Raw genomic sequence first — 15506 nt, 5'->3', positions numbered from 1 at the left:
AAGCCAGGGGCACAGTCATTACACACAGCGTGATCCACACTGGGTTCTTTACCAGGCCCACACTGTAAGCCAAATATGAGAGATCAAGCATGGATTCTCAAATAAAAAACACACATGCACAAGTCTGCTACTATGTCACCTTATGAGGGAATCCAGAGGGGCAGACAGAGTCTACGGGGCAGGCCAGACATTGCAGGACCCCCTCAGGAGAATGTTGTCCTAGGGGGCATAGAAAGAGCGTCCCGTTGGCCGGGTCACATGAGAAGCCTGCAGGACACAGCCTGCAGTCCACTTTGTCCTCTGAGCTGATCAGACCTGGGAAACAAGGCTGCAGTACACAGAGTTCAGACGAGTAAAGAGAACAACAGCCCCCACCCCCCACCTGTCATACACCGTTAAACTCAGGATTTTAGATATTTCAGGTAAAAACACACATGTGATGAGAGTAGGTAGTAAAAGGTGAATATAACCTTTTTAACAGCAGACATTCAGACATGTCAAACACAGAAAGCTGGAGTTAATACTGCTGAGTTGGATCGCAGTAAATACAGGAGCCAAAATGTCTGCTTTGAAAAAGGTCGGGAATCTGAATCACCGCTATAAATGACAAGTGAAATATGTTCTTCCTTTGGGTTTCGAAGGGAGGGCACAGCACAACCGGTTTAAGAGGCGTTTATTACCTTGCAGTCACTGATATCGCTTTTTCCTGTGTAGAGGTTGAATGTTCCTGCTGGGCATCTGTGAGGTGCAGATACATTGCCTGGACAACTACACAACAGATGCTTCGTTATAACAACAGATGCTTCGTTATAACTACTTCATGCACACAGTCAATGAGTAAATGATTTTTTAAAGATTGTTGATGACTTACAAATGGCCGGAGGGACACTCTAAACAAAGATGGTGTGAGAAGTAATTTCCTCCTGGGCACATATCGAGGCCCGTCTCTTTGCTGGCGGGGGGGTCTGCACTCCCCTCAAATGATTCTTACACAAATAAATTCACGTAAGGAAGGGTGTAGGAGTCTGTCATTAGTCAACACTATCTTCAGGGTTGATTTACCTCTTTTTTAATTGGCTTTTGTTTATTAAATATATTGAAAACATAACCTTTAACAATCACTGTTCTTACCTGAGGCGAGTCCAGTTCGTGTCAGCAGCAGAAAAACCCATGCGGCTGAAAAACAGAGCAGATGCATCACTCTACATGAGCACATCATCGCTGGATCTTTGATAAAGTCCTCTCTGTTTCAGGTATTTGTGTATTTTCATTCCCATCTGTTTGGTCTGAGCCTACGTGACTGATGTTTAAAGCGATGAAAGTGAGAGGGCCTCGGTCACTGAAGCTGAAACAGGAGCACGCAACGTGATTCCCAGGTGAACGCTGGTGCACAAAGACGCTGTGTAACTGAACCCTCTACTTTCATAATGCATGAGCATGTGCCAAAGCTAACTGCGATATTGGTGCTGTTAGTGGATCTTCAATTATTTATAAAAACCTATGCAATTCATTTAGAGGTTTGAACCCGAGATACATTTCTATAAACATTTAAATTAGGCCATCGTTCAATGCACTTCCACAAAAGACCCAGATTTCCTTTAAAGGCTGAGGATTTAAAAAAATAAAAGTGAATGTCAGACATCCTCTGCAGTGATGAGCTGCGATGGTGCATCTGCAGATACATGTGCAAACCACATTATCAGGTACAGAATCTTTTCTCCAAGCCAGGTGCAAAATGTATTCTTTGCATTATTAATAAATACGCAGATGTTGGTAATTTAAATGTTAGTGTACCAACATTTAGAAGTAAAAGCTTTAGAGCTCAATGCTTTCAACTGAAATGTTATTTTGCAGGAAGTCAAGTGCAATGAGTGGAAACTTATCCTGTCAAATACCACTTCCTGTACCCTTCCCCAAAGTTGGTGCATATGTGTGGGTATTTACAAGCTATACAGGTGCAGGCATCAGCAAACTGAGGAGCACAAGATATTTGAGTGCAGGTTTTTGAAGACATCAGGAACCAGAAATACGATGGGGATCTCAGTCCATTTCACATTGCTGTTGTTCTGGTTGACACAAGGTAAAGTTTATTTGTCATTGCATTGTTTATCTATTGAATAAGGCTCTGAAAAAGCTCTTTGTTTGTTGTAAAATAATAGCTTGTGTAAAGTACATCAAATTATACTCTCTCTCTCTCTCTGCAGATTTTGTGAGCTGTGTTAATATGAAGACTCCCACTGAATTCTTGGCAGTCGTGCTGGGAGACACTCTCACATTAAACTGCACCTACAACTGCTCCACTGGATTTGTTCGAGGCTGCTGGAGCGTAGAATCTGATAATTCCCGCTGTCAGGGGACATTAAGCACGAGCAGGTTTTGCACACTATCACTGCTTCTGTCAAATGTGTCCGCTGAAGACCTCAATAAGAGTTACACTTGCTACACGCAAGACACGGAAGACCCTCAACTTCCACAAAAAACTGAGCGTGTTGTTTTACTGCAACTGGAAGGTAGACTAAATCATTATTTGAAAATATAATGATAAATAAGATAGATTTTCCATATAAAACAGAGGTGAGAAAACTAATCTTATAATAACAAGTAGATTCATTAACATGTCATTTTTTTCCTTTTTTTCAGTTCAAACCAAGGCCCCACACTGGACAGTTACCCCAAAGACAGACAGTAAAAACTGTGAGTTCTTCAGAAATTACAATATTTTTTACATATCAAATATTTACATTACTTTTATACTTTGTTCTATATTTCTCAGTGTCCCTTCCTGCTGAGCCAAACGATTCAAATGGAGGTGAGATAGCACGCGTTCCTTAACATAGATAATGTCTGTCTCTTGAATAATTATGTGCAGAAGTAAAAGCTGTCTTTAAACCAAATACAGCCCAGTTTAACACAGTTTTTCTTCTCTCCCATGTAAACAGGAGAGTTCACAGGGATTAAGGTTTTGGTAACAGTAACTGTGGCTGTTGCCATAATTTTGGCAGCATTGGCCGCCTACCTGTTTGTAAACCAGATCAGACAGAGCTGGAATGATAAAGGTGATTACCAAATTAGATAACACACGGAATGATAAATTCGATTTGAATATGTTATTTCTATCTCTGTGTCATTGTGTTAACAATCTCACACATTGCAGGGGAGCCTGTTGTTTCCAGGGCAGGGTGAGTGCAATTTACACATTTCTGTTTGGGTAAACCTGTATCTTATAACCCTAAAGAAGTCTATGATTCTTCGGTAGTTATTTCGTTATCTATTGCCGTTTCAGCTCAACACTACCACTTCACTCTGTTTCCTCACCAGTGACGGGTAAACAGTTTAAAATATACAATATAAAATGTAAGAATTCCTGCCATCCAATGCAGCCTTGTCATTCTTACCCATCATATTCCCATAGGGTCAATGTCCACACAAAATGAAAGAGTGACTTTGAGAATTCCAACACCAGGTAAATCCCCTCTGGAAGAGCAACAGCACACGTGTAACCTGAGAGACACATCCTCACTGTTTGCAAGTGAGAATCTGTGATTAACTGTATAATATATTTGGCACAGACGATGACAGCGACACTGAAGTTCCATATGCTGACATAATGATCACTGTCCGAGGCGTCAGTACGCCAGAGCTCACTCAGGTTGGCTACTTGACTCCTGGAGATCAGAAAGAGGTGAGGGACAGGACTTCCAGATACACTGGTTTATCACATTCACCTTGATGAATCATGAATTCAAAGGACAGCTTACTGTTCTCCATTCTGATCTGAGCATGTCGTTGAAACCTTACATCACAATTATGAATCTAAAGCTGGTGTGCGTACAGAGGCACGACTGTACTATAAAATGCTTTTAGTGATCATCAGGAATAGAAATGTGCTACATAATTTACCATTTACGTTTAGCCAGATTATATCATCCTAAATGAAAGAGCCATTACTTTACAGCCGAATCGCAGCATAGGTTAACATGGGAGCTATTACACATAGAGCATAAGTGCATTGGGGGTTGCAAAACAAAAGATTAAAAAAATATAAAGTTATCTGTTCATTTTCCCTTAATGTTAACATTTGTTTTGATTGATTTTAATCATAAATGTACATTTTTGTACGATCATATGCATTTCATAATTACAGTTTTGTATAAACAGTCACAAAGACATGTCAATTTATCCAAGTTAAATATATCACATATGTTAAAATAAACTCTCTTCTCAGGGGAACGATCCATTAATATGGCTCTTAAAATAATCCTGTAGTTGAATCACAATGTTTCACAAATGTTAAAATAAAACCTAAGCCTATACTTCATGAAAGCATGATTCCCTGCAGAGGTATCGAATTAGATTGTCCACATTTTAAACAAACAACACTCTACCTACTTGCAGACTGCAAGCTTCAACTGCAAACCAAACCTCAAACACGTTTTGAAAGGAGTGGAATCGTATCTTAACATAAATATGCTCGTGTCACTTGTTAAACACAGGCTACACCCACCACTTTTACTGTCTCTGGTGATGTCATGAGAGAGCACGATGGGAGGACATCTCAGGAGTTCACATTGTTTCTGCTTGTTTTGCACCAGTGGTGGAGAGGGGAACCGGCGCCTCACCTGCAGGCCTCGCGATCAGCTGACCGGCTGCACGTGCTCCTGCCCAGAGAGGTCAGCCGCCAGATGAGCTCCAGCTCCGAGTATGCAGTCATCACATATGCCTGAGCAGAAATACACCTCAATAAACTGATCTTGTTATTATAAAGCGATTTTCTTGTGTCCTTATTACTGTGTGCTGTGTTTAAATGTACCTGCAAAAATAATAATAATAATGATAATAATAATAACTTTATTTGTCTAGCACTTATGTAAACAATGTTTACCAACCGCTTCACAAAATCCATGGCAAGAAAAATTAAGAACTAAAATAAAAAGGTATATAAAAGACAGTTCCCACATTATATCAAATAAACAGTTTGAGTTTTACAATAACGTGTGCCTTGTCGGCCTCCGTAGTTTGAGTCGTTGCCTAGGAACCAGTGTCAACCGAGCGTCCACCGTTGTTATCTTCAGCAGTTCAATGTGAAGGTGGACACGAGTTACAGGTTGTTTCAGGTAACAGTTATAAGTAACTGGTTTTAATGGTTCTGATTTAACATATGTATCGAAGCAGTTTACGTGTTGTGTGGTGACTATAAACACTAGACGTTAAGTTACCGGTATATTCTTTAACCAGCTAACGCCAGCCGCTCCTTCTTCTTCTTCTTCTTCTTCTTCTTCTTCTTCTTCTTCTTCTTCTTCTTCTTCTTCTTCTACGCTGCAAATGGGGAAGAAAGTAAACAAACTTCTCCGGCCCGTTTATCGCTAACATGGCAGTTCCCTTCTCCAACACCCACCTGCGGGTCCCTCGGGGATTCGGTTCGATCCTGGAAGGACTAGTCCGGGAAATCTTACGAGACCAGCCTGAGGACATCTCTCAATATGCTGCTCACTACTTCAAGGCTCTGCTTGAGCAGAGAGAAGGTAACTCCACTTTTGTATGGTAGCCCACTTCTGCCAGGGAAAGACAAAAAAAAAAAAGGATTAATGCTATGTCTAAATTATGAGATTAAAAATAAAATCTAGATTATGAGATGTTAAAGCGTCATTATGAGATGGTAGGTCATAGTTATGAGATTAAAAAGTCAAGAGTCATATATATAAGATAGCAAGTCGCAATTATGAGATAATAAATCATAAATTATGACATACTAAGCCTTTATTTTGAGTTCCTAAGGAGTTATTTTGAGTGGGCAAGTCATTATTTCGAGAAAGTCTTTCACCATGATGATTTAAGGGATTTTATTTTCATAAAAGTGGCAGAATCGTGCTGCAATAAGATGCTGTCAAATATATATTTTCTTCTTTCTTTTCCTGAAGAGAGTGGGATGGACCCGGCTGAGTGGGCTGCTAAACTGGAGGACAGGTTTTACAACAACCACGCGTTCAAGGCTTCTGAGGTATAAGATCAACCTACAGTACATACACTGCATCTGCTTTGCTCACCATACCTCAATAAACTATCCTCTGTTTATTAGTGAGTCTCTCCTTACCAGCACACGTTTCTTGTTATTTTCACCCTGACAGGCAAATCCTGAGAAAGAGCCTCCACCAGAGATCACAAGTCCAAGTGAGTCTCACCTTATTTGCTACCAACAGCCAGGAGGATCAACAGGAGAGGGAGATCATTAGGGAAAGAATAGCGACACGTAGAGATGAATACAACATCTTTAAGTCTATTACTAAAATTATAACAACCGGAGTCATTTGGTATGAGGTTTTTCTGTAGACACAGCTGTCACCTACAGTATAGTAGTATACAAGCCAAGTCGTATAACTGCAGTTATATCCCTGCATGATGACTCCGCAGCAAAACCTGCTCTGAGATTTTTACCTGCATACAACAATTAATGGCCATAAAATACCTGAAATGGTACTTAGTAGAGTGCAAACCTCCCCCAAGGCCTAACATTCCCCTCATGAAACCACATTTATATTCACTAAGTCTGGACCTTGGTTTTGAATTGCTCCGAATTCCGCACATTCATAAATATCAGGCCTCTAAGCATACTGTCAGGATCTATGAATTATTCTCGGAGACATCAATGACAATACGGAAAAAAGCTCCATCTCGCAATAGAAAAACAAATATTTGATCTTCCCTGATCCAGATCAAAAGGGGTGAAAACATATCCTGCTTGGCTGTTAATACAGATACTAGTGTGGTCCAATCGCAGGCTTCAGTGTTTTCATTGCAAAGATTTCTAAAGAGGACTACATTGTGGAATTGAGACCCAGAACTAGCAGCTCAGTATCTGAAGCACTGTAAGGTTTGCAGGCGTGAGAGGAGAGATCAGGACAGCCCGACAGTGACAGGTTCCAGATGAGGATCACAGAGGCAACAGAGATGACAACGCATGGTTTTTTGAAAAGCATTACCTTCACTTATGTCATTGATCAAATTTGTTCCTCTTCTTCTGCAACTTTTTCTCCTTCCTCCGATGTGGCCTATTTTTCTTCCCCTGTATGATCAGGCCATGACTCTACACGCGATCCCTGATGCTCCTCCGTTAGATGCTGTGCACTTGTATCGAAAGTCTCAGTCTCTCCCACCGTCCCTGCTGTGGCTGTATTAGACAGGGCTACTTGTGATGAATGGTTTTCTGCACCATCATCATTAATGTCTTCATCCTCCCTCTCTATATAACCTTCTGTATGCCTGTCCTCTTCATCTCCTACAACTGTGTCTGTCGTCTCCTCTTTTTTAAAATCAGCATCATTTGACTTTCACCTGAAGACTTTTATTTCTTTTTAGATGAGTCCAACACTGCAAATGAACCAAGTCATTCAGCAGAAGCCTCGGATCTGTCTACCACACAACCTAAAGTCTCTGAAGAGGGGGATGTAACTGAAACCACAGAAGAAGAAGAAGAAGAAGAAGAAGAAGAAGAAGAAGAAGAAGAAGAAGAAGAAGAAGAAAAACACTTTGTTGCAGAGAATTACAGTGTTTCAATGAAAAGGGGACTTTCAGAAGGAGAATCAATCAACAGCCCCCCTCCTGCCGTTGTACAGTCAGATGAACAGCGTGGGATGGAGGAGGACAAAGACCCAACAGTACATGCACTTGATAAAGATGGAAGGGCAGCTAATGAAAAAGATATCAGCTCAGCTCCAGACCCAGATGTACCTCAGTCTGCATCCGCTGACATGCTATCATTCAGTGGGCTTTCCAACGTAGATGTATGTGCTCAGGAGTTAGGAGTGACAGAAGATAATGGGGACGATAAACAAGAAGCTGCTGCTGTAGAGAAGGAGATTGAAGACTCGGGAGAAGAGGGAAATACTGGAGGAGAAAAACCAATCGAGATCTCTCCGCATTCTGGACTTGCTGACATGGACATTTGTGCGACAGAGCTTGGAGGAACAGACGAAAGAGCCACTTCTGAAAAGGAAACTCACAGCGATGAAGAGGAAAGCTTTAAACCACCGCCAGAGGAAACTGTTGCACAATCGTCCCTGTCTCGGTTTGAGACCCCTGAGGATAATCAACAAGAAGCAGAAGATCAGGCAGAAAAAACAAAGGAGGAGGTGGAAACAGAGACTAAAGCTTCCTCTTGGGAAACACATGAAAGTTTAGCTAATATCGAGGGTGTTTTAGATGGTGATAGTGTACCAAAGGAGGATTCATTGGTTGAGATTAGCTTTGAAGATGTTCCAGGGGCTCAGCAAATTACTGAGGCTGAGGAGAAACAGCCAGAGGAAGAGGGTTCAGTAGAGGTGTCACAGAATGAGATATTAGAAATGCAACAGGGAGAGGAGCCCAAGGAGGTTACTGCAGTGTCGACAGACCAAAGTATACCTGTTCCACAACACCAAGATGAACCCGAAACAGGGGGAGCCGAAAAAGAACTGAAGTCTGATGGGAAGGAAATGGAAAGTTACTTGAAAGAATCCGATATTATGCAGGAAGAGGTGGCCACAAATGACTCTGACTTCAATTACGGCGATGAAGACAAGGGAGAAGATAAATTAAACAGCAGCCCATCTGATCGGCCCACCACCGAAACAGACGAAAAGAACACAAACAATGAAACTGATGATACAACTGACGATAAGGAGAAAGAAAGAGAAGCGACATTTCTCCAGAGTGAGGTCTCTGAGACAGAGACAGAGTCAAATGATGCTGAATTAAAAAAAGAGGAGACGACAGACACGGTTGTAGGAGATGAAGAGGACAGGCATACAGAAGGTTATATAGAGGGGGAGGATGAAGACATTAATGATGATGGTGCAGAAAACCTTTCATCACAAGTAACCCCGTCTAATGCAGCCACAGCAGGGACGGTGGGAGAGACTGAGACTTTCGAAACAAGTGAACAGCATCTAACGGAGGAGCATCAGGGATCGCGTGTAGATTCCTGGCCTGAGCATACAGGGCAAGAAAAAGAGACCACATCAGAGGAAGGAGAAAAAGTTGCAGAAGAGGAGAAAATGAGTGATGCACAGTGTGAAGAGGAGAGCATCGACATCGCTCATGTTACAGATGTGACAGATGCTGATCAGCAAGGAGATGAAATACCACTCGCGTCTGCAACAGACACACAAGAGACAGAGGAGAAGAAGAGCACTGACAAGGTAAAGTTTGATATATTATTTATATATTCGAATATACTCCACTTTCTTCAGCAGTCAGAGTTTAAAAGTTCCTACAGTCGTCATGCAGAGATGTCTTAGCCCGGTTACAGTCTGTTCTGTTCCCGTTCTTGTCTCCAGTAGCCTATATAAATAAACCCTTCAAGGACAAGTCAACAATGCCCCTCACATTTGTTCTTTCTCCCCTGGGCTCTCAGGGGTAGGTGACTGAAAATATCCCTGAATTAGTACATCCTCTAGATCAACTGCCACACGTCATCTAGAGTCTAGATGACGTGTGGCAGTTGCTCTGACAAACTTTGAACATCGCCCGAACTGAGCTGTGCAGAGTCTGTAGTTTAGGTCTCAAACTTCAGCATTATCTGCATTTCTGCTCACAATGCTCTGTAAGGGCCTTTATTCTGCCGCATGCTCATAAAACTGTAATACATTTGCTTTGTTATTGCCAGATTCACTCCCGTCTTGGGAGCCTGCACGGCCTCCACAGATTGAAACTCAATTCAGCAGCCTGTCTTCATAAAAAACAGACTGAGCGATTTGTCTTGCGAATCAGGCCTTTAACATTTTCTTTCTAACACACTGCTGCCACAGTTAGCTACGTCTGATTTGTCTGGACCAACACACTCCGAACACTCACAGGGAGGGAGTGTAGGCAGGGGTACTGAGAATGTTACCATGGTAACCCCTCACCATCCTGCTCTCTGCTAGTGTCATCGCAGAATTAATGATGCTGATAGTTGCTAGGCACCATCTGTATCAGTCATACCTTTTAATATCATTTCCTAACTGACTCATTAGACAGTAAAAGAGCAGGTTTCTCTATTTCTAAATGCAGTGGACGGATGTGTGCTCTGGCTTAGAATTTATTTCAGCCGGAACACAATGGTGCAGAATATAGGCCAACTACTCTCACAGTGACCTACCTTCAGTTTCTCAGAATCCTCTCTAAGTCTTTTTTATTTCAACTTGTACACCTTTTACTCATAAGTGCAAACTAAATAAATATTGTGTTTTATATGCTAATGATTGGCTAATATGTGCAGACAGCTGCGATTGATTTCAGTAAAACTCAATTTGTTGGAGTTTATCACTCCTACAAATGACCAAAGTGAATTGATTAATAAAGGGTGTCAGCGTAGTGAAATTAGGCCCCAGGATACCTCGGCATATTGTCTGAGTGATTAGCAAACCAGTGGGAGAGCGTTTAATGTCAGAGAAATAACTCAGATAAATACTTTCTGTTCCTCTCCCTCCCCGTCTTGTCTCTGTGGCTGGCAGAGGAGTGTGGGCGGCCACACCAGCTGGGATGGAGAGGGATGGAGAGGGCTGCGCGCTCGCTCTGACTCTAATACATTTATAACACCTCCTAGTGTAAAGCAGTCCAAGATGCTTACACTTTATTTATTTTCACACTAATAGTAGAATTTGATAGTCAGCAATTATTGTTTCGTGACCATCTGGCTTTTGCATAGTATTTCTCTGTTGGTCATCTGTTTATTATTGTAACACTGCAACTTGTGAAGTTTCTACGATGCTCAATCCGTGCGGTTGTCACTTTGCGTTTTCCTTATTGGTATCTAGACTCTTTAATTCTATCCTTTTCACTTGTTTCAAAAGTGTTTTATTGAAACAAGTGATTTAAAACTTTAAATCAGTGAAATAATCACTTTTTCGGCATATTAGTATTTGGTGGTTGCTAGTCTGTAAAAGGCTTGTTACAGTCATGTGAACACAGTAGGTCAGCAACCTAATGAGACTGAAAAGATGGAACCCATGCTGTCATGTTTGTAGGAGGTCTCTCTCTCTCCTTTCCTCCCTCCCTCTTTCTCCCATCCTCTCGCTCTCGCTATCTCTCTCTCCTTTCCTCCCTCCCTCTCTCTCTCTCTCTCTCTCTCTCTCTCTCTCTCTCTCCCCGTGTGCGTGAGCGGGTGTTCCTGAACATACAGTGATTGTTAGTAAAAAGCCAGTGAGGCATCTGTATTATACTGGAGACTCGTTCAAACACAGCTTTGCTGGGTCCGCGTAGAAATTGAAGCGCACAAGTCGTACTAGGTCAGCTCACCTGAAGACTGAAGTCATCTCTGACAAACATGGACTGTCATAATGTGAGTAAAAGTTTCATATTAACTTTCTTAAAGACGTTTTCTCTTTCATTTCCATTCACGTTTTAGGTACTAATGCTTTAGTGTTCGGTTGTCCCTCAGACTGTCGCTTCACGAGAGTTAATGTTGACAATTGATGTGTTTATGAATGACAAGGGGTTTATTTCTTTACAGAGAAGTGAGAATGTAAAACCACATTTTCTAAAGGCTTTTAAGCTTTTTTCACATGGTTAATATTACCTGAGATTTTTATCCGAATATTTTATATCAATTCACGTAAGAGGACCCTGAGGCAATAAAACCAACAAGCCCCCTGAGATGCAGTGTAGCTGGTAGAATCCTGCATCTCTGCTGCAGCCGGATTGTGGCTGCTCAGGGAGCAGTCAGACACAGAGGCTAATGAACACTGGCTGAACAGGTGGGTGGTCATACTCCTACACTGGAGGGGTTTCACTGGAGACATGCAGCACTGGTAGTGGGATGGTGGTGGGCTTGTTTTGAGAGCTGCCTTTGTGTGAAATGCCAATCTGTTTCTATAAGCAAAAGCCCGGGGTGTAGCCGATCCTTTTTTTGCCACACAATCGAGAACTGGTGTTTACATAACTCGTCGACAGCCTCGCCACTATTTCCACTGCCACTTTATGACAAGCCAGGATTTCTCCCCGCGCCCACCCTCTCCACGTTTCCTGTGGGACAGCGGATGCTGTACTTTCAGTCTCTGGATGAGCTGCTGCTGTTGACTGCAGTCGTATTTTTACTGGTTCATCATTTTTCAACAGTGAATTACAGTCCATGGTAATTAATCACAAAACAGTCCGTCCCAGACATGTTTCCTCCAGCAGTGTATTTATAGATTTTTATGACAACAAGAGAAAGGGAGAGCATTTAAATTATTCCTGTTAAATGTCAGTTACTGGCCTCGAGAGAGCATCCACTGGAGTCATGTTATACACATGACAACAACCACATTCATTGCTTTACAAAAGAAGTTCACAATCTGTTAAGGATGAGAACACTGTTTGATATGCTGTCCTACAGGAGGAGTGCAGTCGGCCCCAGGAGGAGGAGGACATCATGGACATCCCACTGGATGACCCAGAGGCCAACAGGGCTGCCGCCAAGATCCAGGCCGGCTTCCGGGGCCACATGACCCGCAAGAAGATGAAGCCCGAGGACAAAGCGGAAGGGGAGGAGGTGAGCAGCACCGGGGATGTGCTCAACGGAAGCCGGGGGGACACAGGTCAGTGGTGTAGGACGAGGGATAAGACTAGGTCACATAATGCCATTGTGACGATGGCATTATGGGTAGTGACTTTAAGGATGGTAGGAGCTGCTCCCATCAGGAGGTGTAGCTACAGTAGGTGACATACAGTAAGTGATCGAGAGCATAAGTTGCGCAGTTCTGCTGTTTAGTAGGATGTTGTAAGGAAATTCTCCATGTTGCGCCAGAGCATGTGTCTTCTTTGATTTTACCAATGTTCCATTTTTAGACGAGAGTGGGGCCAATCCTTTCTCTGTTTTCGAACACTTGAGCAGGATGCAGGAAAACAACCTTTAAACACAGGAAAGAAGCCCATTTAAAAGCCATAGACAATTAAATACACCGATTAGAGCCCATTATGGTTAATACCACATGTGATTAATGCCACACAAAAACGAGTGACTCATTTAATTGCCCCATGAGGACTCAAGCAACAGATGATTGAATCTTTCAATTAAATCTTCCGTTAAAGTGGTTTTAAATGAATCTTCTTCTCGATGTGGTGTCGAATCATCAGAGAGAAAACATGTACACGAGCGGTTGGTTAAGATTAATAAAAGGTCAAGTTACATTGCCAAAACATTAGGATGTTTTAGGACATACTGAGTGGTTTGAGGATTCAATCAGTCCTAAGATGTTTTTTCTGGTGTCTCCTTGTAATGTTGATGATTACAAAACGAGCAAACGGTTGCACTTAGATATGTTTTCACGCTGATACAAACCAAAATCTTTCCAGGACATATCTGGAGACAAAAACAACACAAAATAAAAACTATTAAAGCTCATAACCTCACATTTACACCCGATATATTTATTCTTTAACTTGAACCACCAAGAACATGTAAACTGGAGTAGGCATTAAGAGACCCATCCCTCGAAATGTCTCACTTCCCTGTAAGACAGCCGCTTTTTCTTTGGGGATGTGGCTGAGACAAGGAATCTGTGTCAATGATTCTCCCTAACCCATTTGCCAGTCGCCTCGCATGCTTTTGTAGAAGTATTTATAGCTCCAGGTGCTTTAGGTACGGTATACTTACGCGTCTGAGGGCCGAGCAGAATTAATGGGCCTGTCGAAGTGGATTCGAGGGTCCACAGTACCTCCCATTGGGGTAGACCCCCTTTTCACATTAAGGAGTGTATGTTTTTTTTTAAGCTCATCGGTTATGTTAGCCGCCACCCTGAAAGTTTGAACTCCGTACTTTAAATCTTAGAGTCAATTCCACTTCAATATAACCGTATTCTAGAAAGATTCCTTGAAAATGACTCATCCGTAAGTAGCAGCTCAATATTGAGTTTTGATCAAGGGTTCTGTCTTTTTTTTTACAAAAGATCCGCCCACATGTCAGTTTTCTGATTGTATCACACTGTTCAACCTAGACAAGCGCACACAGGAACTGTTGTTTTCCAGGCTCTGCGGTCACGCCTCGCCTGTTTCTCTCGTTTTAGCGACAGGAGGATCGGGGGCAGTAGAGAGCGACGACACATCTGTGCCAGAGCAGTGACACCCCTGCCCTGACCTGGATGAAGAGAAAAGAGGGGGAGGGGAGCAAGGCAGCGGGAGATGGCTGGCGATGGCGTCAGCTGACTGGTCTGGCTTTCAGACACACCTTTTTTGTCCCAGGAGTCGTGTTTTGTTTTTTTTTTTCAACGCAAATTATCAGTAGAATAAAATGAACAGTTTCGAGGGTGTCCTCAGTGAATTTTCGTGAACTTCAACACTCCTCCTCGGCTCCTCCAGCAGCCTCATCAGTGCGGATGTCTTTGACCCAGAATTTGCAACTCACTGCATGTACTTGTGAAACTTCTGGTAGTGTGCTAGTTTTTAGATGATGATCTGTGAACGTGAAAATGAGTGTCCTCTCAATGCTAAACAGGGATTACTGCGCAAGGATCAGTTCATACCATCTGTGTATAAACCTTGTATGCATCATCAGCATTAGACTGATTGAACTCTGTGGCTTAAGTTATTTCAGATTTTGCGTTTTTTTTCTCGTGTGCTTGGATCTCAAACAAGGTTTATTATTCGACCTGCTCACAAAAATTATTAAAACTTCAAAAATATCAAAACTAGAGAAGCTACTTTTGTTGTATTTATTCTGAGATTGCAATTGCATTTTCATTTTGATCTCATTCTATAAATCTGATCTTCCACAACAGCATGAATTAACTACTCTTTCTTTCCAGATACATTTGGTACAGCTTTACCTTTTTGACACACTGGTTCAATATGCTCTATTGTTGTGTTGCTGGGTTTGAATTGTTTGACCTATGTAAAAAAACATTAATATCCTGTTGTTTGCAAAGCTTTCTTGCTTTAAATCTAACTGCATAGTACTTGCTTATCTTTGCTGTAGAGTCATGGCATCGCACAAATAAATCCACCTTAAATATATGGTGACATGTCTGTTTTAAACTTCATTAATCCGAGTGAAGGGGTTTTGTCAGGGAGGATGTTTGTTTCGTACAGTTTATTTTATGTTGACTGTTTTTTTTTTTTTTGGGGGGGGGGGGGGGGGACGGTAGAACATCAACAAACGGCTCATTTCTTCTTTTTCTCTTGTTCCTGCAATATTGCTGCAGAAAGCCAGTTGCTGATTGGAAAGAGCCGATTTCAATGACGCTGAAACATTCATAACATAAGAACTGTGCACATCTAATATACCCAGATCAGGCAATTTAAATAAATATATTGCTGGTGATGTATTAATCCATCAAATGCTTCCATCCTATAATAAAAACACCACAGAGTATTTCCTATGCACCCGTCAAATGTTTTGCAATACATGTGGTACCTTCACTGCAATAAGGCTGTTTATATCACAAAGGAATAACATTGTGGTTGCTTAATACGCCCAGGCCGTCTTGTTCACTTTATGAGAAACAGGCTAGAGCGTCTTCAGTCTGCCAATGTTCCCACTCAGCCCGCCCACACACATCTGAGCCATACAGCAC

The 15506-nt window shown here is 42.0% G+C and overlaps 2 protein-coding genes across 2 annotated transcripts; both read left to right on the top strand.

Moving 5' to 3' along the window:
- Positions 1-1963: 1963 nt before the first annotated feature.
- LOC133951972 (uncharacterized) lies at positions 1964-4751 on the top strand. The gene is made up of 10 exons (XM_062386233.1): positions 1964-2080; positions 2205-2510; positions 2641-2694; positions 2774-2809; positions 2940-3056; positions 3155-3179; positions 3284-3324; positions 3413-3463; positions 3570-3682; positions 4593-4751. The coding sequence occupies exons 1-10, from the start codon at positions 2032-2034 to the stop codon at positions 4722-4724; spliced, it is 924 nt and encodes a 307-aa protein (XP_062242217.1). The 5' UTR covers positions 1964-2031; the 3' UTR covers positions 4725-4751.
- A 492-nt stretch (positions 4752-5243) lies between these two features.
- On the top strand, positions 5244-15304 carry spa17 (sperm autoantigenic protein 17). Its single transcript, XM_062386290.1, has 6 exons — positions 5244-5522; positions 5919-5998; positions 6126-6186; positions 7354-9173; positions 12332-12533; positions 14001-15304. The coding sequence occupies exons 1-6, from the start codon at positions 5369-5371 to the stop codon at positions 14054-14056; spliced, it is 2373 nt and encodes a 790-aa protein (XP_062242274.1). The 5' UTR covers positions 5244-5368; the 3' UTR covers positions 14057-15304.
- Positions 15305-15506: the final 202 nt, after the last annotated feature.

This window comes from Platichthys flesus, chromosome 4 (genome assembly GCF_949316205.1).
Source record: "Platichthys flesus chromosome 4, fPlaFle2.1, whole genome shotgun sequence".
NCBI classification, from domain to species: Eukaryota; Metazoa; Chordata; class Actinopteri; order Pleuronectiformes; family Pleuronectidae; genus Platichthys; species Platichthys flesus.
This window is presented reverse-complemented; position numbering and strand designations above follow the sequence as displayed.

Excerpts from the sequence above, each read along its gene's own strand:
- LOC133951972 (XM_062386233.1), top strand. The coding sequence starts at position 2,032 with ATGGGGATCTCAGTCCATTTCACATTGCTGTTGTTCTGGTTGACACAA. Across the intron at positions 2,695-2,773 it reads AAAGACAGACAGTAAAAACT|TGTCCCTTCCTGCTGAGCCA; the intron begins GTGAGTTCTTCA and ends TATATTTCTCAG. Across the intron at positions 3,683-4,592 it reads CTCCTGGAGATCAGAAAGAG|TGGTGGAGAGGGGAACCGGC; the intron begins GTGAGGGACAGG and ends GTTTTGCACCAG.
- spa17 (XM_062386290.1), top strand. The coding sequence starts at position 5,369 with ATGGCAGTTCCCTTCTCCAACACCCACCTGCGGGTCCCTCGGGGATTC. Across the intron at positions 5,523-5,918 it reads TCTGCTTGAGCAGAGAGAAG|AGAGTGGGATGGACCCGGCT; the intron begins GTAACTCCACTT and ends CTTTTCCTGAAG. Across the intron at positions 12,534-14,000 it reads CGGAAGCCGGGGGGACACAG|CGACAGGAGGATCGGGGGCA; the intron begins GTCAGTGGTGTA and ends CTCTCGTTTTAG.